This window comes from Microcaecilia unicolor, chromosome 7, assembly GCF_901765095.1.
Source record: "Microcaecilia unicolor chromosome 7, aMicUni1.1, whole genome shotgun sequence".
Taxonomy (NCBI): Eukaryota; Metazoa; Chordata; class Amphibia; order Gymnophiona; family Siphonopidae; genus Microcaecilia; species Microcaecilia unicolor.
The window spans coordinates 234,472,990-234,497,704 of record NC_044037.1 but is presented as its reverse complement, the minus strand read 5'-3'; the positions used below and the strand labels follow the sequence as shown (position 1 = coordinate 234,497,704).

Sequence of the window (24,715 nt, the reverse complement as noted above, 5' to 3'; positions counted from 1 at the left end):
GAGAGGGTAGTACAGGAGGTGCAGAAGGCTATTATGGAATATAGGCAGATTAATGATAATGGTGAAGTGAGGGATGGGACTCTTTGGGATGAAATGAAGGCAGTGATAAGAGGGGTTTTTATTCAGTGGGGATCTAGGAGAAAGAAGGAGAGGGGTAGGCTTGAGTTGGAGTTGAGGCGTCATTTAGTCGACTTAGAGGAGCGGCATAAGAAGTCACAAGATAAAGGGATGTGGAGGGATTTATGTAGGGTTAAGCAGGAATTGTCCCAGTTGCAGATGAGGGAGGTGGAGTTTGCAATTGCAAAGTTGAAGCAGGGATTTTTTGAATTTGCTAATAAAGGGGGTGCCAGGTTTGCAAGATATTTGACGGGAAGAAGAATTAGATTGAATGTGCAAAAACTTAAGAATGGGGGGGGGGGGGGGGGGGACTGGTGTTATACTGATTTGGCTATCCAGGATTGTTTTCTTAGTTATTATAAGGAGTTATATAGGGAGGAATTCGAGGGAGGAGGGATAAAATTAAGTTACCTCGGGTTACGGACATAGAGAAGGGACAACTGGATGAGTGCATTCGGTTTGGGGAAGTAGAAGGGGTTATAAAGAACTTGAAAAATGGGAAGGCTCCTGGGCTAGACGAGTTTTCGGGGAAATTTTATAAATTATTTCAGGAGGAAGTGGGTGACCTTTTGGTTCGGGTGGGGAATGGGGTGTTGAAGGGGGAGGACTTACCAAATTCCATGGTGGAGGCTGGAATTACGGTTTTGCAAAAACCGGGAAAGGATCCAACTACGTGCGGGGCATATAGCCCCATCTCTCTACTTAATGTGGATGCAAAAATTTTGGCCAAAGTATTAGCTAATAGGTTGAGGCGGGTGTTGCCGAATCTTGTTCACAGGGATCAATCCGGATTTGTATCTAGGAGGACAGTGGGAGATAATATACACCGCACTATTCACCTTCTGTGGACAGCTCATCAGAGGCAAGATAGGGTGGCCTTTCTAGTATTAGATGCGGAGAAGGCCTTTGATAGGGTGAATTGGATGTTTTTGAAGGAAGTGTTACAGCGCATAGGGTTAGGGGGAAATTTTAGTGCGTGGATATCAGCATTTTATAATAAACCTAGGGCGTGTATACAGGTTAATAATAAATATACAGCATTCTTTGAGGTTGAGAGGGGCACCCGTCAGGGGTGTCCACTCTCACCCTTGCTCTTTGCTCTGTATATGGAGCCGTTGGCGATTTGTCTCCGAGAAAATCAGGGAATACACGGGTTGTGGGGGGGGGGGGGGGGGGGGGGGGGAGGGGGGGATGGCGCATAGGGTGGCGTTATTTGCTGATGACGTGTTATTGTATCTTAGGGACCCAGGATCCACGTTGGGTATTGTGATGGAGATTTTCCATGAGTTTGGGAAGGTAGCAGGATTAAGGATTAATATGGACAAGAGTGAACTTTTGGGGGTTAACATGTCCGAGGTACAGGGGGGGCCCAGTTGCAAGAAATATTTCCTTTCCATTGGGTAACTACAAAGTTTAGATATTTGGGGATTCAGATACCAAGGGAGGTCAAGGAGTTGTGTAGAGTGAATTATGAACCGGTGGTCCAGCAGGTCAGGGGGGACTTGTTGAGGTGGAGAGGACTGTCGTGGTGGGGGAAAATTGCAGTAGTGAAAAATGAACATTTTACTGAGGCTATTGTTTTTGTTTCAGACTTTGCTAGTGCCTATCCCAAAGACCATGTTGAGTGGAATTCAAGGTATGATTTATAGTTTTATATGGGGGGGGGGGGGGGGGGGGACGTAGACCTCGTATAAGTAGAGAGGTCTTATGGGGAGCTCCGGATCAGGGAGGTAGGACGGTAACTAATTTAGAGTGGTACTATTTGGCTGCGCAATTGAGGATAATTTTAGATTGGGATGTGGAGCAGAAATTTTTTTGGCTGCAGTCCTTGGGTACGTGGCTTTGGGATTCACAGGAGGGGAGGGAGGGGGTGGGAGGGGAGGATAATCCTTTTTTGCGGCATTTGCGAAGAATTTGGCAGGTGGCTCTCGGAAGTGGTGGGGAGGGGGAGTCAGGGTGTCTACTTTGGCAGCCATCAATGGGGAGTCTACTTTTAGAGTGGGGCAACTGGATAGAACGTTTACCCGGTAGGCCCGATTGGGCTTCACTAGATTTAGGGATGGTTTTTGGGGTGGGCAATGGGCTTCTTTTCATTGTCTTCGGGAGCGATATGGTCTTCCAGAAGGGGATTTTTTTGCGTATATGCAAATTAGGCATTTTGCTATGCAGCAGGGTTGGCTGAAGGGAGATCCTCTTAAAGAGGAGTGTTTGGAAAATCTCTGGCTATTGGTGCGGAAAACTCCCAAACCATTATCGCTCTTTTATAAGTTTATGAGGGGCTGGAAGTGGGTAAAACATAAGTATATGCAGGCATGGGAGAGAGATTTGCAGATGACTTTTACGGATGAGGAATGGGGCAGGATTTGTGGGGGGGGGGGGGGGGGGGTGCGAGCGAGTTCAGTGTGTGTGCTTGTCCAGGAAAATGCGTATAAAATACTCACTCCATGGTATTATACGCCGGAAAGGCTTCATAAAATGTTTCCTTTGGTGTCTGACATGTGTTGGAGATGTGGGAAGGTACGAGGTACGTTTTTGCATGTGTGGTGGGAGTGTGCGGGGTTATTGTCTGTGTGGGAGTCTGTGGGTGGGGAGATTTCAGAAACGATTCAGGAAGCATTACCTCTGTCTCCTCAAGTTTGTTTATTGGGGCTTTGCCCGGTTCTATTACAATGGTGGCAGGAGAAATTGTTCCGGTGGGGCCTCGTAGCAATGAAGTGTTTGATTGCGGCCTCGTGGAAGTCTCCTATCCCACTGTCTCTTGATATGTGGCGGGAGCAGGTGAAGTATTTATTTCAAATGGAGCGCCACAAAGCTGTAAGACGGGATTGTTATTGGCATCATTGGGGAGGGTGGGAAATGTTGAAGGTAAAGCTATCAACTCTGGTTTAGATGACAAGGGAGGGTTAGGGGGGTACAAAGGGGGGAAGGGAGGGTTGGGGGGGTACAAAAGGGGGGAAGGGGGGGATTTTGTTAGGGTGCGGGGATTTAATTGTTGGGGTTTACATGTATTCTTGTTGGGGTTATGGACTGGTTGTTTGGAATGGGGAACTAATGGATAAGGGGGGGGGTTGGGGATTACATTTGGGAAATGAGATGGCTTGTTGTTATGGAATGTTTATATGGTGAGAAATATCTGGTATGAGAGTTGGATAATGTTTGTAGTGGGTCACCATGAGGCATATTTTCAAAGCACTTAGCCTTCCAAAGTTCCATAGGTTTCTGTGGAACTTTGAAGGCTAAGTGCTTTGAAAATGAGCCCCATATGTATTTCAGAGAATGTTAATAAAAAATTATTGAAACATTAAAAAAGGTTTGGACGGCTTCCTAGAGGAAAAGTCCATAGACCATTATTAAATGGACTAGGGGAAAATCCACTATTTCTGGGATAAGCAGTATAAAATGTTTTGTACTTTTTGGGGATCTTGCCAGTATTTGTGACCTGGATTGGCGACTGTTGGAAACAGGATGCTGGGCTTGATGGACCTTTGGTCTTTCCCAGTATGGCAATACTTATGTACCAACTAGAAAAGGTTCAGGCAGGGACTCCAAAAATGATAAAAAGACCAGTTTTAGATAGGACATGGAGAGGGGAATTAAGATGTCTGGGTTGGTGCACTGGAAATTCCTAGAGTATTTTACAGGAGCTCTACCAAACAGAGAAGGAAGTACAGGACTGCACATCAATTGCTCTCTACATCCTACGAGAGTAGTGATTTTAAGTGGGGGGTGGAGGAGGGAAGCATGCAGCTTTATCCCAGATGTGCATAGGAGCAGCTTTTCAAAAATAGCTACTCCCAACAACATTCATCCCTCTCACCATTTGACATATGATAACATGGTATTATAGCAATGATTCTGAGGTGGAGAAGTTCAGCAAAGGGAACATTCGGTTCACCTAGAAGCCAGCTGATCTACCAGGTGCCTACCATGTACACAGCAGGCACCTTGTAGATTAATTCCTCCAGATAAGACACAGAAATGAGAAGCTCAGATGGACCCCCAGAATACTGATGAAGCTGAAAATGGTGTAAGCAGTGGAGGGGGGGGGGGGGGGGGGGGAGGAGCAATACAACTCCTGAAACCAGAGACAGTAAAAGGTACCCAGTGGAAATCCATCCCCAGAGAGAATCAGGAGTCACAAAGGCAGATATAGTTTCACCATGGCTGCCCCCAAAACCCAGGAAGGGCTGTGAAACCCAAATTATGGAAGTCCCACTAAAGGCAGCAGACTAACAACTGGCTGCCAGGGGGTGGAGCTAAGATGGCAAGAGGCTGATTTACCACTCTCTGTGCTTCCTTTTTCTCTCAATGGTTTCTTTCTTATGGGAAAGCACAGAGGAAAAGCAAGGGACTATTCCTTGGACACCCCTGTAGCCCTAACTTTGGAACCCAATGATGCATTTGTGAAACGCAGTTAGACTTTAGCAGAAGAATCTGAAGCACTGCCGGCTGGTGCTGCTGCAGAGACAGGACCACCAGAGCACTTGTCGTCATTTGATTTTACTCTGAGCCTAGAGATGAGAATTTTCCCAATGCAGCCAGGCTCTCTCTCTATGGCAGGCATGAGTGCTGAATCACTGTCTACCAAAGAGGTTGGTGTGTGTCAGAGACCTGAGGAGTTCATATCTGAGCAAATTCAATGTGTGCTGGGGATTTGCGAGCAGCAGGGAGCTCTTCAAGCAGTGCTCTAACACTGAGGAAGAGCTGGTGGCAACAATGGCTCCAGTTTCTGATTGAGATCCTGGAGGTGGTCAGTCTGCGCTAGTTCCTGTCTCAGTACTTTTTCAGTCAAAATGACCTATTCATTTTACACTAGAATCAATATGGATGGTGATCTATTGAAGTGGGGATTTATGTGGTCAAAAAAATCATAGGAGGAATGTAGCTTGGAAATATCAGCACTGCAAAATACTAACAAGATTTTAATTAAGAATAATGGGTCCAATATTCAGTCGTTGACAATCAGTGTTTTGCTGACTGCTGCCGGTGTTTGATTGCTAGGCCATGTCTGAATATCAGCATTGAATTTCAGGGTTTGCGGAGCCAGCTAACAAATATATATTTATTTATTAGGCTATTCAGCACTTAACCAGATATGGGGCACTACATAAAGATAGGACTGACTTGTGCGGTCCTATTATAATCCTGGCCAGTTAAGTGCTAAATATCAGCATTTAACTGGCCAAGTGAGACTCTGCCCCCAGAATACCCCCAAAAAGCCAATTTACAGTTTGGTGCTAACTGGTTATCTTCAGTAGCACTGGCACTAACCGGTTAAATTGCTGAAAATTAGTGGATGGCCTCAAACAGGTGATTTAACCGTCCAGGAGCCATTTCTGGTCTGTTAAATCGCTCTGAATATTGACCCGACTATCTAAACTCTAAAGTAGAAGTTCTGGAAAAAGAGATAATATAAAAGTAAAAACTCCTGAGACAATGCCCTGCTTGTCCAGATCTGTTGCCTGTATTTGCAAACTGCTAAGAGGCATTCTAGTTCGCTGAATGAAGCGCCTGCAGATCCTAATACTAATCCTAATTTGAATATTTCTGATATTTTGGAGACGTCTGGCTCCGTCTTGATGGCACCGGCAATATTGATGATTTCCTTTGGGTTAAAATCAGAGACTGGCTACTACAATTTTTCTTCAGGCATAAGGATGAACTTTTTATGAATTCTAAAATAAAAAAGTATTTCCAGATATGACTAAAGAAACACAGAAACAAAGGAGGTCTAAGTATATCTTTTTCTAACTTACACAACTATCTTCTTTCTTAGTTACATATTATCCTGTGGTTCCTTCGACTATAGAATATTCTGAAGCCACTAGGGAATCTTAGGAATAGAATAACTTTAAGCCTTGGGTATTCTCCCTGCTACCTACTTTTCTTGATGTTAAGATTACTTTCTTCCTGTAAAGTAGTTAAGGCTTAACCCTCACCCCCTCTCCCAATTAGGGGACTTTTCTGGATGATGTTAAATCTGTTTTGTTGTTCATTATTTCTTATTTGTATTGTTTTAAGTCATTCCGTTTTTCTGTACAAGCATTTAAGGTTTGGTTATTTGTTAAACTGATTAAAATAATGTTTAAAAATGCATGTAGCATTTGCTTTATTTTTTTGAACCAAAACTGCTTGTTCAGTTTTTGAATGCTAGGGAAAATCTTGGTACCCCTGAATGAGTATTACCTTATTGTACACTTTAACCTGCTTCTTCTAGCTTGTTCTCTTCTTTTTTGTTTTATTTCTTGGTCCCCAAAATTGTGGGCATCCAAGTATTGGATATTTTCTTTTCTTCATTGTAATTTTCCTTATTGTTAATCAATATCACTATATCACTGATATTTGTTTTATGAAGGTAAGATTTTTTTTTTAATGGCTATCTATTACCCAAATGGAATGAATGAGCACTTTGAGACTCTAGTCCAGTGGTTTCCAAACTTTTTTGGTTCACGGCACTCTTAGTGTAAGAGCAATTTTTTGCGGCCACCACCCCCTCCCGGCCACATAAGTCTCTGCATGACCCCCCATGGACACATAGGTCTCCACCCCCCTCCACCACATAGGTCTCCCTTTCGATGCAGCCTCATCCTCTCACTCCAGCACACCTCTCCCAGAAAGTCCAGCACACCTCTCCATTCCCTGAAGACCCCCTCCTCCCAGAGAAAAGGACATGCGATGGATGTAACAAACTTGGATTTCAGGAAAGTCTTTGATATGTTTCCTCACAGAAGACTCATGAATAATTTAAGAGGGCTGAACTTAGGACCCAAAGTGATGAACTGGATTGGAAACTGGCTGACCAATATGTAACAGAGGGTGCTGGTAAATGGAATTCGCTCAGAAAAAAGGAAGGTGCGCAGTAGAGTGCCTCAGGGGTTGGTATTGGGGCCGATTCTGTTTAATATATTTGTGAGAGATTACTGAAGGATTAGAAGGAAAGGTTTGCCTCTTTGTGGATGACACGAACATAGCCAATACAGTGGGGACCCCGGAGGGAGTAGAAACTATGACAAGGAATCTCCAAAGATTAGAAGAATGGTTAAAGGTCTGGCAGTTAAAATGTAATGTGAAGAAGTGCAGAGTGATGCACTTGGGGTGAAGAAGTTCAAAGGAGACCTACGAGATAGGAGGAGAGAGATTGATAAGCACAACTCAGGAGAGGGACCTTGGGGTGATGGTGTCTGATGATCAAGGTGACGAAACAGTGAGACAAAGCGGTAGCCACGGCCAGAAGGATGCTAGGCTGAATAGAGAGTGGTATAACCAGCAGAAGAAGGGAAAATTAGGTTCTTACCTTGGTAATTTTCTTTCCTTTAGTCATAGCAGATGAATCCATTAAGAATGGGTTGTGTCCACCTATCAGCAGGGGGAGATAGAGAACACTGAAAACCATAGTGCCTCTTAGGACAGCTAGCTCCATCTGCCTTTCAGTATTTTGAAATTTCCAAAGCAGTGTTACACCGCAAAGTAGAACATGAACTTTCCTCACAGCGAACGAACACCCCAGAACAGGAGCATAAACACAAAGGAGGGTCAAACTCAACCTCCTATAGTAGAACAGAAATCCTGAAGACTGTTTTCCAACTTCTCCCAATGAGGGAACATGTCTGCAGGAACAACTGAACATAAAACAGTGTCAATTAAACAGTCAGTCAATCCATCAATCAATCAAGCAAGCAATCAGGGAGGGCTCATGAATTCATCTGCTATGACTAAAGGAAAGAAAATTACCAAGTTAAGAACCTAATTTTCCCTTCTTTGTCATCAAGCAGAAGAATCCATTATGAATGGGATGTAACAAAGCAATCCCTAGACAGGGTGGGAACAAGCCACACCACGCGCCAGCACTTGTGCTCCAAAATGCACGTCTCTCCTGGCAGCCATATCCAGCCTGTAATGTCGGGCAAATGAGAGCTTAGAAGCCCATGTCGCTGCACTGCATATCTCTTGAAGAGAGAGTGCTCCAGTTTCAGCCCAAGAAGAGGAAATCGCTCTTGTGGAATGTGCCTTATAGGCTTCAGGCGGAGGCCGGCCAGACAGCAGATATGCTGAAAAAATAGCTTCCTTGAGCCAACGGGCTATAGTGGCTTTAGACGCTGGAGACCCTCTGCGCGGACCTGACAACAGAACAAAAAGATGATCAGAGGTCCTAAAGGCATTTGACATGCGCAGATACTGCAACAAAGCCCTTCGCACATCTAGGAGGTGCAATTGCCCAAAGTCTTCCGGAAACTCCTCTCTGGAAAAGGAAGGCAGGAAAATAGGCTGGTTTAGGTGAAACGCTGAAACCACCTTAGGCAGGAAGGAAGGCACAGTACGTACCATTACGCCGGACTCTGAGAATTGCAGAAATGGGTCTCGACAAGACAGCGCCTGGAGCTCAGACACCCGTCTCGCCGATGTTATGGCTACCAAAAAGACCGTCTTTAGGGTCACATCCTTCTCCGAAGCTTGCCTAAGCGGCTCGAAGGGCGAACACTGAAGGGCTTTTAATACTAACCCCAGTTTCCAGGCCGGACACGGAGCCCGCACGGGAGGACGGAGCCGAAGCACCCCTCTAAGAAACCGTGCCACATCCGGACAAGCAGCCAGGGAGAGGCCTCTGACCTTCCCCCGAAAACATGCCAAGGCTGCCACTTGAACACGCAGGGAATTGTAGGCCAAGCCTTTTTGTAAACCATCCTGCAAAAAGTCAAGTATCGGCGAGACCGAAGCCCGCATGGGTGCAATTGCTTTAGAAGCACACCACGCCTCAAACTGGCATCAGATCCGAGCATAAGCAATGGAAGTGGAATGCTTGCGGGCCTGAAGGAGAGTGGAAATGACTTTATCAGAATAGCCCTTGTCTCTCAATTGCGCCCTCTCAATAGCCATGCCGTAAGACCAAAGCGGCAGGTGTCCTCCATGGTCACCAGCCCCTGTGACAACAGGTTCGGTACCAGAGGCAACGGAAGGGGAGCCTCCACCAGCATCCGCCGGAGGTCCGCATACCACGGCCGCTGGGCCAATCCGGGGCAATGAGAACCACCTCTCCTTGATGTAGCCGAATCCGCAGGAGTACTCGCCCTATTAAGGGCCACGAAGGGAACACATACAGGAGGCCCTGAGGCCAGGGTTGAGCCAAGGCATCCTACTCCGCCAAGCGAGGATCTCTCCGTCTGCTGTAAAAGCACGGGACTTTGGCATTGGCGCTTGAGGCCATGAGATCCGCTACGGGCGTCCCCCATTTGGCACAGATCTGCAGGAATACTTCATCTGCAAGTTCCCACTCCCCTGGGTCAATTTGATGCCTGCTTAGATAATCGGCTTGCACGTTGCTCTGACCTGCAATGTGAGCTGCTGACAGAAACTGTAGATGCAGCTCGGCCCAGTGGCAAATTTGCGCGGCTTGCGCGGCCAGTGCTCTGCACTGAGTGCCGCCTTGGCGGTTTATGTAAGCCACTGCTGTTGTATTGTCCGACAGAACTCTGACAGCCAGTCCTTCCAGGGTCATGTGAAAGGCCAGAAGCGTCTGGAATACTGCTTTTAGCTCCAGGCGATTGATGGACCACTCCGATTCCTCTGGTGTCCAAAGACCCTGGGCATGCCTTCCCTGGCAATGTGCTCCCCAGCCCTTGAGGCTGGCATCTGTTACCACCAGGCACCAATTGGGAAGGGCTAACAGCATACCTCGCCACAGCATGCTGTCTGAGAGCTGAGTCGGGCAGCAGGGAGCCACGTGAGTCTGCGCTGGTAATCCTGAGATATCGGAGACCATCTTTGAAGCAGGGAACACTGCAGAGGTCTCATGTGCGCTCTCGCCCACGGCACCACTTCCAAGGTGGCCGTCATTGACCCCAACAGCTGGACAATGTCCCAAGCGCTCGGGCGACACATCTTCAGGAGCAGACAGACCTGGTTCTGAAGCTTGCACTGCCTTTGCTCAGGTAGAAACACATACCCCGAGGCTGTGTGGAACCGGACTCCCAAATATTCCAGAGATTGAGAGGGAGTCAGGTGACTTTTGGATATATTGACGACCCAGCCCAGAGACTGCAATACTGAGACCACTCTGGCTGTTACATGACGACTCTCTTCTGCAGAGTCTGCTCTGATGAGCCAGCCGTCTAGATACGGGTGAACCTGGATACCCTCTCGCCTGAGAAAAGTAGCTACTACCATCATAATCTTGGAAAAGGTTCGGGGAGCTGTGGCGAGGCCAAAAGGCAAGGCCCGAAACTAGAAGTGCTTTCCCAACACCGAAAAACCGGAGAAACCGTTGGTGCAGGGGCCAAATAGGAATGTGCAAGTAAGCTTCTTTCAGGTCCAGAGACGTGAGAAACTCTCCTGGCTGTACCGCAGCAATGAAGGAGTGCAGGGTTTCCATGTGAAAAACTCCAAACACGTCTCTCACCGGGGCGCAAAATTCCAGACGGTAGCCTTCTCTGATCAGGTCCAAAACCCACTGATCTGAGGTAATCTTGGTCCAGTCCTCGAGGAAGAGGGAAAGACGTCCTCCTAGTGCAATAATCGAGGAGTGGACCGGCGCACCATCATTGAGAGGGTCGCCCTTGAACTCCGGGCCTTGAGCCACCTGCTGCGGAACGTTTGTCCAAGTGAAAGGAGTTCCTCTGCTGAAAGCGGGCACGACGAGTGAACCCAGCAGAGCGCCCCTGGTGATACCTACGAGCTTCACGGAAGCGAGGTCTTGAAGAGGAGGAAACCACTTGACCCTTGGAAGAAGGCCGCGGCCTATCCTCGGGCAGCCTCTGGGGTTTAACTTCACCCAGGTCTTTCACAATTTTCTCCAACTCCTCTCCGAACTGGAGAAGGCCCCGGAAGGGCAACTTCACCAACCTTTGCTTAGAGGCCATGTCAGCTGCCCAATGCCATAGCCATAGAAGGCGGCGGGCAGCCACCACCACAGACATCTGTTTAGCCGATGCTCTGACCAGATCATAAAGGGCGCCAGCTAAAAAGGACAAGGCCGACTCCATTCGCAGTGCCACCTCCGCAAGGGGCTCCGCATCATCTCCGGGCTGTTCCACTGCCTGTTGCAACCAAGAAAGGCAGGCTCTACTACTACTACTTAACATTTCTAGAGCGCTACTAGGGTTACGCAGCGCTGTACAGCAGTGTAAGAACTGCACACAGATGCCTGTAAGATTAGGTCTGAAATCTCAAAGGACCGCTTAAGTGCTGATTCCAGCCGCCGGTCCTGCATGTCCTTCAGGGCAACCCCTCCCTCTACTGGGAGGGCGGTCTTCTTTGTCACCGCAGTGACTAAGGTGTCCACTTTAAGCATCCCAAAAGGGGCCAAGTGCTCCTCACTCAAGAGGGTACAGATGCGCCATTGCACTGGCCACTTTCAAAGGCCCCTCGGGGTCAGCCCATTGAGATGAAATAAACTCTTGGATGGAGTCATGCAAAGGAAAGGCTCGCCATCCTCGGATTACCAGAGGAGGCCTCGCCAACCACAGGATCATCAATAGAGAGGGCCTGTAAGGCGTCAGAGATAAGCGCTGGCAGCTCATCGCGGTGGAAAATCCGAACCGCAGTGGGATCATCCAGATCCAGTGGCAAACCTTCTCGCACATTCCTCAATCTTCATCCTCCCAAGTGTAAAGGTCTGAAATACAAATTAATGCACGCATTTTCCCTTTTCCTATATGAGCATGCAGCTATGGAACGCGTTGCCACGTAACCTGAAAATGGTCCATGAATTGACCAATTTCCGTAAACTATTGAAAACTTATCTCTTCGACAAGATATATCACAAACATCAACACGTGTAACTGTACAATCTTTAATATATCCAGAAATTTCTTATAATGTCTTTTGCTTTAACACAATCATGTATTTCACCACCATGTAACCCAAAACCCTCTGTAAAACCAAATGTATATTCTCTTCTATTTCCAGTATCCATGACGAATTGTAAGCCACATTGAGCCTGCAAAGAGGTGGGATAATGTGGGATACAAATGCAATAAATAAATAAACCTGCACTGTCCTCTGGCTCCTCCGGCCATGAAGGTCTGCCAGAATCCTCAGAGTCCCCACACCCCAACCACGAAGGGGGGAAAACCCCCAGCCTCCGACTCCACCGCCGGAGTCGTGCCATGCGGTGCATCCAAGATGGCGCCCGCTGCCAGGTCCATCGAGCGGGAAGAAACATCGCTCGCCATGCTCGTGCCGGCTCTACCATCTGAAAAGCACGCTTTACAGAGCCCCGCTGCAGTTTTGCACTTGCCACAAACAGAGCAGCGCTTTACATTCTCAGCAGCCATCACCGAAAACGGCTGAAAAAATTCAAGATGGCGGAATTCATGCCAAAATCACCCCGTAACGGGACCTCCCCGGAGGAGCAGGAAAAGTGCTCTTACCTCAAGAACCGAGTCTAGGAGCTTCGGAAATGCTGTACCACAGAGAATCAAGCCTCAGAAATAAAAGCGCTAAAGTGTTTTTTCTTTTAACGCTGTGAGGAAAGTTGGAGCCAGACAGCTAGAGAGGTACTCCGGAGGCAGAGAAGGGTGGGAAAGGCAGGGATAGGGCGAAACTATGTGCCTGCATCCACACACTGGTAGGAAAAGGCAGGGAAAGGGCAAGTCTATGTGCCTACATCCACCCCGGGGGGAGGGTAAGGCTGGGAAAGGGCGAACCTATGTGCCTTTAAAGTGGGCTCTCAAACAATTACAGAACCACAGCACCCCTGCTACCACTGGCAAAAGCACAGGAGCCACCCCAGGCAGAATTTTGAAGGAGCTGAATAAGCTGCATCCACCCTGCTGGGGAGATAGAGAAATACTGAAAGGCAGATGCAGCTAGCTGTCCTAAGAGGCACTATGGTTTTCAGTGTTCTCTTTCTCCCCCTGCTGGTAGGTGGACACAACCCATTTGTAATGGATTCATCTGCTTGATGACAAGGAAAGAAGGTGTTGATGTCCCTGTACAAGTCATCAGTGAGTACCCACTTGGAGTATTGTGTTCAGTTTTGGAGACCATGGCAAAGATGTAAAAAGACTTGAAGCGGGTCAGAGAAAAGCAACAAAAACGGTATGGAGTTTGTGTCACAAGATGTATGAGGAGAGACTTGATGACCTAAAGATGTATACCCTGGAGGAAAGGAGAGACAGGTTTGATATGATACAGACATTCAAATATTTGAAAAGTATTAAAATGCAAACAAAACCTTTTTCAGAGATGGGAAGGTGGTAGAACTAGAGAACATGAATTTAGACTGAAGGGGGGCCAACTCAGGAATAATGTCAGGAAGAACTTTTTCACAAATGTCCTCCCACAGTAGGTGGTGGTGATGAAAACAGTAACAGAATTAAAAAATGCACAGGATAAACACAAAGGAATCCTGTATAGAAGGCATATAACTAAATAAGCTTAGCGGTGATTAGATGGCAATACCAGTAATCCAGAAGCAAAGCCAGTGCTGGGCAGACTTCTATGGTCTGTACCCTGATCATGGCTGGACAGATTTGGAGGGCTGGATGGGGCTTCGATGAAGCTTCAATAGTTGGAGAACAAGGCCAGTGCCAGGCAGACTTCTACGGTCTGTGCCCTGAAAGTGGCAAAGACAAACCAAGATCAAATATGAATATGTAATATCACATCATACCTTATGCTATGAGTTTATCTTGTTGGGTAGACTGGATGGACCATGCATATCTTTATCTGTCATCACCTACAATGTTATTATGACTGAATTCCTGTCATTAGTTGAATTCGCTAAGGCTGACACACAGAAGAGTCTGTTTGTTTCTGTTACGGTATGCCCAAAATAAACTCATTTGGAGACACTATGTTGTAGGAAATACCTTTTCATATAACACAGAAAATCTTGATTTACAGAACACTAACATCTGCAAGAGTATTTTTATGCCTTCATAGAGAGGAAAGGTTTCAGGCCCTGCTAACAGCATAACAGCTGCTGAGCCTTGATGCTAGAAGCTTGTGATTTCAGCAATACTATCTCAGTGGACTATAAAGTAGAAAAGTACAGGCTAATAAATGGAATAAAAATACCAGTGCTTTTTTTTGTGCCGGTACGCAACGGTACGGCGTACCGGCACCTTTTTTTTTGCTCCCCCCGCCCCGTGAGTCCATGTCCCGCACGCAGTGCCAGCCCCCATTTCCGGCCGCTGCTGCTTCTCCTGTTGAGCAGCAGCGGCTGCTACACAAAGAAAAAGATTTTTTTAAAAACTTCAAACCTGGCTGAAATGCGGCACCCCGGCACTGTAGACAGCCATTAGGCATTGGCTGTTGCCCCGCAGCCGCTCCTCCTCTTGCCTCTACGTCACTGCGCTCCTCCGGGGTCTTCCTCCAGGGGCAGTGACGTAGAGGCAAGAGGAGGAGCGGCTGCGGGGCAACAGATAATGCCTAATGGCTGTCTATAGTGCCGGGGTGCCGTGTTTCAGCCAGGTTTCAAAAAATTTTTTAATCTTCTTTTTCTTTGTGTAGCGGCCGCTGCTGCTCAACAACAGGAGAAGCAGCAGCGGCCGGAAATAGGGGCTGGTGCCGCGTGCGTCGTGACTTCGCGCTGTTCGCGGGAAACGTGGCAGGGAGAGGGAAACCAACAGAGGGAAGGATTGGGGAGAGAGAGAAAGAGGGAAACCAACAGAGGGAAGGATTGGGGAGAGAGAGAAAGAGGGAAACCAACAGAGGGAAGGATTGGGGAGAGAGAGAGAGAGGGAAAACAACAGAGGGAAGGATTGGGGAGAGAGAGAAAGAGGGAAAACAACAGGGAAGGATTGGGGAGAGAGAGGGGGAAAACAGATGGAAGGATGGGGAGAGAGAGAGAGAGAGAGGGAAAACAACAGAGGGAAGGATTGGGGATGGGGAGAGAGAGAGGGAAAAACAGATGGAAGGATTGGGGAGAGAGGGGAAAACAGATGGAAGGATGGGGAGAGAGAGGGAAAAACAGATGGAAGGATTGGGGAGAGAGGGAAAAACAGATGGAAGGAATGGGGAAAGAGAGGGAAAACAGATGGAAGGATGGGGAGAGAGAGGGGGAAAACAGATGGAAGGATGGGGAGAGAGGGGAAAACAGATGGAAGGATTGGGGAGAGAGGGAAAAAACAGATGGAAGGATTGGGGAAAGAGAGGGAAAACAGATGGAAGGATGGGGAGAGAGAGGGGGAAAACAGATGGAAGGATGGGGAGAGAGAGAGGGAAGACGCTGGATGGAAGAATGCAGAAAGAAATAGGGGAGACACTGGAAGGATGGGGAGGAGAAAGCAGAGCTGCTGGATGGAAAAGGGGAATAGAGAAAGACTGGAGAATAAGAGGAAGGGGCATGGGGAGAACAAGGGTGAGGAAAAGATGAAAAGCCACAGGTAGATGAAGGAAATTAAAGAATGGATAGTAAGAATGAATTAAATCTGGACTGAGAGAGAGCCTGAAAATATTGAAGAAAGCAATGAAAAAGGAGACAAAAATGACAAATGGCACAGAAGAGTTAAGCGAAAACAAAGGAAAGGAGAATCACAGACTGGGACCAATATGGAAAGAAAAACAGTCACCAGACAACAAAGGTAGAAAAAAATCATTTTATTTTCATTTTAGTATTTGTAATATGTCCAATTTGAGAACTTACATTGGCTGTCTTATTTTGCACTGGGTATACTGGAGCTGTAAGAGCTTACAGAGATTATTTATAATGAAAAAAAATCACGTTATTTTTTTCTCCTATAGTACTGTAATATTTTCAATGATGTCTGTTTATATGCGCCATGGCTGGTATAGGGGGTGTGGTCAATGTGGGTGTGGCTATCATAGGGGTGGAGCCATATGTGGTGGCCCCGCCCATAATGAGTACCGGCACCTTTTTTTCTACAAAAAAAGCACTGAAAAATACTAAAAAAAAACCCCTATTTATTATATATTATCTTTGCCGTGTATAAACAAATTGATCCTATGATGCAGCTGTAGTTAACAGAATTATACTGCTTAAACTTAAAAACATTTGATTAGTTAATGTGCTTACCAATCTGAATGATCGGAGGACTGAAAATCCATTTACATTTGAAAGACCCAGTTCCATCAAACTAAGGCCAACAATAATACCATCAAAAATGTTCCAGCCTTCCTGGAAATAGTAGTATGGATCCAGGGCAATCAGCTTCAAACACATTTCTGCTGTAAAGATCCCAGTAAAAACCTGAAAGCAAATTTTAAATTATTTTTAGAACAGCATTATGTCTGTCACTATATTGACAGTATACAAGAGAGTTTGAGTGCTACCGAGGAAAGACTATTCTGAAGTTCCTAGACAATAGCCCTCCTTAAGTACTGGGCAGAATCTCATCAAGCACCTTCCTGGATGCGTTGCTATGAAACATAAGACTAGTTGAACCAACATGTGACCTCAGCTCTGCAGGGGCGTAGCCAGACCTCGCCGGGAGCAGGGGCCACAGCCCTAGGTGGGGGAGCACTGTTTAGCCGCCCCCCCCCCCAGCCGACACCACCGCCACATTGCACCCCCCCTCCCGCCGACCCCCTTTGAATCCCCCCTCCCGACGATCCCCTTGAACCCCCTCCCGCCATCAACCCTCCCCCGCCGCTTCAGGTACCTTGTTTGCTGGCCCGCCAGCCGAAGAGAGTCTAGTTCTTCAGCGCCGGAGTAGCACCTTCATTCAACGAAGTTCCTGGCGTGATCAGCTGTTTTGTCAGAAACAGATGATCATGCCAGGAACTTTGTTGAATAAAGGCGCTACTCCGGCGCTGAAGAACTAGACTCTCTTTGGCTGGCGGGCCAGCAAACAAGGTACCTGAAGCGGCGGGGTGGGCGGCGACGGCAGAGGAGGGTTGGTGGCGGAAGGGGGGTTCAAGGGGATCGTCGGGAGGGAACCAGGGCCAAATCTACGGGGGCCCAGGCCCCCTCAGGCCCCACGTAGCTACGCCACTGTTCTATAGGCTGACAAGAAAATTCTAAGAACTTATTGCAGACTTTACTAGCTCTCTATCTCTTTTTCTCTTCACCTGCATAGCGGGCAAAACCCTCTCCATCTTCACCCTCATCCACTCTTCAAATACAAAAACCTTCTCTACCAGCTTCAAGAATCACCATCAAATTCTCCTCTGCAAGCAAAAGACATCATTGCTACAGAACCATCTACAGAATTCAGCACAGGGCAGCAGCAGCAGCAGAGAGAGAACAAACAAGATATCTGGATTCAGACTCTGGCCACACATAGCAATCACACTGAAAAAAAATTGCATTTAAAAATGTTGTTAGTAAATACACTCAGAAAGTCAAGCAAGAACTAGAATCTTATACTTTAGGTGCAGAGCAAGTTTATTTGCAGATATTTACTAATAATAATATAGGCTAGGCACTCAGTATAGCACTCAGCTTTGGGATTGTATTAAAAAAACATGCATCAAGAGACATACTGAAGACTTGAATTATACTAAATTATATAGGAACCTAATTCTCATAGGTTTACCACTAAATGATCCCTTTCCTTTAAAATATGTTCAGAATTCAGTGGCATCACTAATCTATAGATCATGCCTCTATGATCACATACCCCTCTTGTCAAATCATTACAGTAGCTCCACATCTGCTTTCATATTAAATTGCTATATTAGCCTAAAAGTGTGTCTGTTCCAAGATATTCGCTATCATTCCTCTTATCTTTCCTCTTAAACTACTCTTCCTCAACATCACTGGTCTGGCAAACCACTCTTAGCTATTCCCATCAGCCCCATTACTAAAGCTCAACATACCACATTCCAACAAGAAGCAGCATAAGGAGTGTCAAAGCAAATGCAAGGCACAGATAAAGAAGGCCAAGAGGGATTACAAAAAAAAGATAGCATTAGAGGCAAAAAAACATAGTAAAATTTTTTTTCAGTATATTAAAAGTAGTAAACCGGCAAAAGAATCGGTTGGGCCACTGGATGACCAAGGGATAAAAGGGGCAATCAAGGAAGACAAAGATGTAGCGGAGAGATTGAATGAATTCTTTGCTTTGGTCTTCACAGAGGAAGATTTGGGTGGGATACCGGTGTCGGAAATGGTATTTCAAGCGGATGAGTCAGAGAAACTTACTGACTTCACAGTAAACCTGGAGGTCGTAATGGGGCAGTTCGGCAAACTGAAGAATAGCAAATCTCCTGGACTGGATTGTATTCATCCTAGAGTACTGATAGAACTGAAAAATGAGCTTGCGGAGCTACTGCTAGTGATATGCAACTTATCCTTAAAATTGAGCATGGTACTGGAAGATTGGAGGGTGGCCAATGTAACGCCAATTTTTAATAAAGGTTCCAGGGGAGATCCAGGAAATTATAGACCGGTGAGTCCGACGTCGGTGCCGAGGAAAATGGTAGAGGCTATTATTAAAACAAAATTACAGAGCACATCCAAGGACATGGATTACTGAGACCGAGTCAGCACGGCTTTTGTGTGGGAAAACCTTGCCTGACCAATTTACTTCAATTCTTTGGAAAAGAAAATAAGATGATACCTTTTTTATTGGACATAACTTAATACATTTCTTGATTTGCTTTCGAAGGTTGCCCTTCTTCGTCAGATCGGAAATAAGCAAAATCTGACGAAGAAGGGCAACCTTCGAAAGCTAATCAAGAAATGTATTAAGTTATGTCCAATAAAAAAGGTATCATCTTATTTTCTTTTCCATGTTTTATTTTGTTTGATTTCTATTGATAACCTTAAGAGTGGACTAACACGGCTACCACATTCCTCTACTTCAATTCTTTGAAGGAGTAAACAAACATGTGGACAAAGGGGAGCCGGTTGATATTGTGTATCTGGATTTTCAAAAAAGGTTTGACAAGGTACCTCATGAAAGGCTACAGAGGAAATTGGAGGGTCATGGGATAGGAGGAAATGTCCTATTGTGGATTAAAAACTGGTTGAAGGATAGGAAACACAGAGTGGGGTTAAATGGGCAGTATTCACAATGGAGAAGGGTAGTTAGTGGGGTTCCTCAGGGGTCTGTGCTAAGACCGCTGCTTTATAATATATTTATAAATGATTTAGAGATGGGAGTAACTAGCGAGGTAATTAAATTTGCTGATGACACAAAGTTATTCAAAGTCGTTAACTCGCAACAGGATTGTGAAAAATTACCGAAGGACCTTACGAGACTGGGAGACTGGGCGGCTAAATGGCAGATGACGTTTAATGTGAGCAAGTGCAAGGTGATGCATGTGGGAAAAAAGAACCCGAATTATAGCTACGTCATGCAAGGTTCCACGTTAGGAGTTACGGACCAAGAAAGGGATCTGGGTGTCGTCGTCGATAATACACTGAAACCTTCTGCTCAGTGTGCTGCTGCGGCTAGGAAACGAAACAGAATGTTGGGAATTATTAGGAAAGGTATGGAAAACAGATGTGAGGATGTTATAATGCCGTTATATCACTCCACAGTGCGACCGCACCTTGAGTATTGTGTTCAATTCTGGTCGCCGCATCTCAAGAAAGATATAGCAGAATTGGAAAAGGTGAAGCGAAGGGCGACTAAATTGATAGCGGGGATGGGACGACTTCCCTACGAAGAAAGACTAAGGAGGCTAGGGCTTTTCAGCTTGGAGAAGAGACGGCTGAGGGGAGACATGATAGAGGTATATAAAATAATGAGTGAAGTGGAACAGGTGGATGTGAAGCGTCTGTTCACGCTTTCCAAAAATACTAGGACTAGGGGGCATGCGATGAAACTACAGTGTAGTAAACTTAAAACAAATCGGAAAAAATGTTTCTTCACCCAACGTGTAATTAAACTCTGGAATTCGTTGCCGGAGAATGTGGTGAAGGCGGTTAGCTTAGCAGAGTTTAAAAAGGGGTTAGATGGTTTCCTAAAGGACAAGTCCATAAACCACTACTAAATGGACTTGGGAAAAATCCACAATTCCAGGAATAACATGTATAGAATGTTTGTATGTTTGGGAAGCTTGCCAGGTGCCCTTGGCCTGGATTGGCCGCTGTCATGGACAGGATGCTAGGCTCGATGGACCCTTGGTCTTTTCCCAGTGTGGCATTACTTATGAACTTATGTACACTTTGGGAAACTGGATGCCTAGAATAATCTTCCTAAACACATGCACCAGGCTCCCTTACTAGCCAGATTAAAATTCAACTTGAAACTTCATCTCTTAGAGGCTACTTTTTAACACTTAAATGTTAAAGCTTTCTGCTCATGCATTACATTACGATCTTATAGCCCACTACAACCAACAAGCTCTAAGCAGATAACATCAAGAAAAGGAGCAAACTCCAGATAATTATACAAAATAGTTTGAAAATTTAAGAGCCAAGATACTACATCTATAAATTATGGAACATATTTTCTGAAAGGTCTTTAGTAATTTCTGAAACTCAGAATGATGTTCCTTATGTCTTAAAAAAGATGGAAGAGAATTCCAGCTAGGCACTAGAATGGGGTGTGCAAGTCTCAACTGGGGTTCATATTCTATCTTTCTACACTAACTAAGAGGATAATGTACGTATAATACGCTAAAAATCTATGGTTTTTTTTAACTCAGTTTTTTCTATACATTCCAGAGAAATAAGCTACTCCTAAAGGGCCCAATACATTTCTAGTTGATAAGCTGATCAAGCTGCTGTGGCATACAAACATTAATATAGTAAAACAAAGCAACTATAGAATTGCTGTTTTCAAACTGGCTCTCTTCTCTCCTTTTCAGACGTACATAGAGCCATCATAAACATAAAAACACAAACACATACATGCAAATACACACTCTCACACAAACCAACGGGCTGGAGAGGGCTTTGACGGCAACTTCAATAGTTGGAAGGTAAGGACAGTGCTGGGCAGACTTCTATGGCCTATGTTCCAGAAATGGCAAAGAAAGGCTAGGATGTAGTATTTCATTCACATTCTTTATTGGTTTAATCATGAAATGATAATAAGTATGACTGCTGGGCAGGCTGGATGGACCATTCAGGACTTTATCTGCAATCATCTACTATTTTACTATGTATTTTACTATGTAAACGCCAGGTCAGTAGTAAACAAAACAGAGATTATAACAGACTGAATCACCACAGACAATCTTGACCTCCTATTCATCACTGAAACCTGGATCCATGACTTTAAAGATCCCATAATCTTAGATTTATGCCCACCAGGATACAAAATTACCCACTGGACAAGAAACGGAAAAAGAGGAGGTGGAATAGCCATAATATACAAAGCCGAGTTCACTATCACAACCACAGCTGAATCCATCCTACCTCAACTTGAAATTGCCTCGGTAAGAATCAATCACCCAAACTTGCAGGAACAACCTTAACGCAATCCTACTTTACAGACCGCCAGGCAACTGGCAAGACTCCCAAACACACCTCATGGACTTCATCTCGAACACATGTGTCTCTACTTCAAACCTTATCATAACAGGCGATATTAACCTGCACCTGGAAGATCTTACCTTAACAAGCATCCAAGAATGCAAAGAATTCCTACAATTATGGGATCTTCACGTACCAAACGCACAACCAACACACACTAAAGGACACACACTAGACATTATCACATATAAATTCGATCCAGACTTAAACCTTATATTAGCAGATACAAAATGGATACCCACACCGTGGTCAGACCACTACAAAGCATACATCTCCCTCCAATGGCGAACGAAAACCACAATTAAAAAACAAGAACGAAGGAGGTCACATGACGCAGTGAGCAACGGTGGACACTTGAAACATCGTCTGCTCCGGAGCCCACACCAAACCCACGATTTAAACCACCCCAAATCTCACAAAGACAACAGGAACAAAGCACTAACTTGGTGGGAGTGCATGGACAAATTCTTGATTCAGCACGCCATGTCTGCTCTGATAAAAACAACAAAGAGAAAAGACGATAGGCTCCGCGGAGCCAAAAACAAAATGGCGCCCGCCACCCCGCCTGCATCACAATCCCAGGCGCCAGCGGATACGCTGGTGCTGGAACTTACGGAGGCGGTGGTTTCCCGATTTACCCAGCTATCCGAGCAAATCTCCGGGATTACGGCGGTAACAGCGGAGCTGACCCGCAGAACCGGCGAATTGGAGGAGCGGGTATCGGAGGTGGAGGACGTTCAGGCGGAGCATGTGGCGAGCATAGAGAGACTCGAGCACCTCACCCAGGAGTATCAGGGAAAACTGGATGATCTTGAAAACCGGGCAAGGGGGGAAAACTTAAGGTTTGTGGGTTTTCCTGAGACACTCGCAGAGGGGCAAATAAAAGCGACTCTAGAGACATGGCTGAAAGCACGATTTCCGGACCCAGCGAAGGGAGGAGAGCTTCATTTGGACAGAGTGCATAGAATTGGCCAGAAGTAGCCCCGTGAAAACAGGCCCCGGATAATTATAGCGAAATGTCATCGTTATGCGCAAAAAGCGGCAGTCCTACGTTTATATAAAGCTAACAAAGAGGACGCCAAATTTGAAGGGGGAGTCATAAGAATATTCCAGGACTATTCAGCGCCACTAACATCGCGGAGAAGAGCCTTCATACGCCTATTTGTACCCGGCTGGTAGAAAAGAAGCAACGGTTCATATTGCAATATCCAGCTACCCTGAGGGTTCAAACGAGCAATGGATGGAAGAATTTTGCAACACCTGAACTTGCTCAAGAATGGATAACCACCGCTCTCAGATGAAATACCCAGAGCCAGGGGAACAGATCTTTGCTGGAATGGACTGATAAGAGCAGCGGAACTAAGTGCACTTATAGATGGTGACACAACAGAGGCACAGAGGTTCTGTTATTCTGTATCTAAGCATAACATGTTTATGACTTGGTATGGTAAGAGATGCTGGGGATATAGAAAAAGTTGATTTAAAAGAGGGAGGGTTTGGGGTGGGCACCGGTGTGTTAACGGACCTGCTTGCCAGAGTGAGCGAGCTAGAAGGGATAAGAGGGCAAGGAAAGTTTCTAGGGGAGGGGGGCAGAGGGGGGGGGGGTAGGGCAAACACAACTTCACCAGCTTTCCGAGGTAAATGTTTCCTATATGAGACTGAAGCGGACACACAAATGTGGTGGTCACCCCAGAGGGTGAAGGGTCCTGGCTGGGAGACCCTGAACCCCAGACTTTGCCAGAATTTTGTACACTTTTATAACATGGGTGGCAATGGTTAAACCCCCAACTTTAAGATTAACATCCTGGAATGTGTCAGGAATAACCTCCCCTATCAAAAGGACCAAGATACTAGCCCATCTAAAAAGACACGTCATATCAATAGCATGTCTGCAGGAGACTAAACTAACTGACGCAGAGCATCAGAAGCTGCGACAACAATGGGTGGGAGAATGTTACTATTCATCTGCGGAGGGACAGAGGGGGGGAGTAGCCCTTCTCATAAAAAAAGGATTGGCGGGCGACACACGACTGTTAGAAAAGGATAAGGAGGGGTGGTATGTCCTAGTACATCTGAGTTATCAGGGACAGGAATATTACCTTTGTGGAATATACGGGCCTAACACACGCGACCCGCGTTTCTTACACTCACTAGTTCACCTAGGCGCCAAATACGACTCGGCCCCATGGATAATGATGGGAGATTTCAACCAAGTGCTGGACCCGGGACTTCATAGGTCATCAAGTGCAGCCTGGGGAGCGTTGGGCAAAGGGAAAGGACTAGACTATTTATGTAAAATGTTGAACCTGGTAGACCCCTGGCGCCTCTTGCATCCCACACAGCGGGAATATACCCATCTTTCTAAAGCGCACCGAACCTGGTACCGCATAGACTACAACACTGTTCTCAGCTACACAAACAGCAGAGGTGGGTCCGATGGCAATATCAGACCATGCCCTGATCTGGGTGGACATGGAAATGGGATTCCCCGCTGACCAACAAACCCTGGAGATCAGCTGGAGTTTCTCTGCATATTTGGTAGGAGACCCAGACTTTCATAGTTTTTTAGAGCAGAAATGGGTACACTATGCGGAGACGAATGAGCAACATCAAGATACACCGGGGTTATTTTGAGAGGCATCGAAAGCGGTGCTCCGTGGCAAAATTATAAGTTATGTGGTGGGAAGGAATAAAAAGATAACTCGGGGAATAATCCAATTAGAGCGTCAGTATACGGCCTTGAAACATAAACACCAACAACCAACACAAGCCCATTATGAGCAAATGATGGCAAACCTAGCAGGACTTAATACCCTAATACATGAAAGAACACAAAAATACCTTTTTCATAGGAGATTCCAATACTTTAAATATGGTAATCGCACAGGGAAACTGTTAGCGCGCATAGTTAGGACCTGGACGGGGAACTCGTATATTCAAACATTACAAGCCCCGGATGGGACTAGAAAACATCGTCCCTTAGACTTGGCTGCACCTATTTCACGATTATTTTTCAGAGGTTTTCAGGGCAGAGCCGGAGACAGAGGGCAATTAGAGATTACCTGGAAGACTCCGGAATCCCATGTTTAACATCGGAAATGAAAGTACAACTTAATACCCCATTGAATGCCCAGGAGGTACAAAGTGTAATAAGATCCCTCCCAGGGGGCACAAGTCCAGGAGGGGACGGATTCTCCGCAGAATATTATAAGTTAATCTCACATAGAGTGAGTGCACCCCTGGTAAAGTATTTTGCAGAAGTAG

General features: G+C 46.0%; 1 protein-coding gene across 1 annotated transcript in view; it reads right to left on the bottom strand.

Annotated features, from left to right (window-relative positions):
- Positions 1-24,715, bottom strand: part of LOC115473687 (sodium channel protein type 2 subunit alpha-like) — a 381,519-nt gene that overhangs the window by 186,344 nt on the left and 170,460 nt on the right. The window contains exon 16 of the mRNA XM_030208710.1: positions 16,094-16,267. Within this exon, the coding sequence (XP_030064570.1) occupies positions 16,094-16,267 (174 nt within the window). The remainder of the gene's footprint in view (positions 1-16,093; positions 16,268-24,715) is intronic.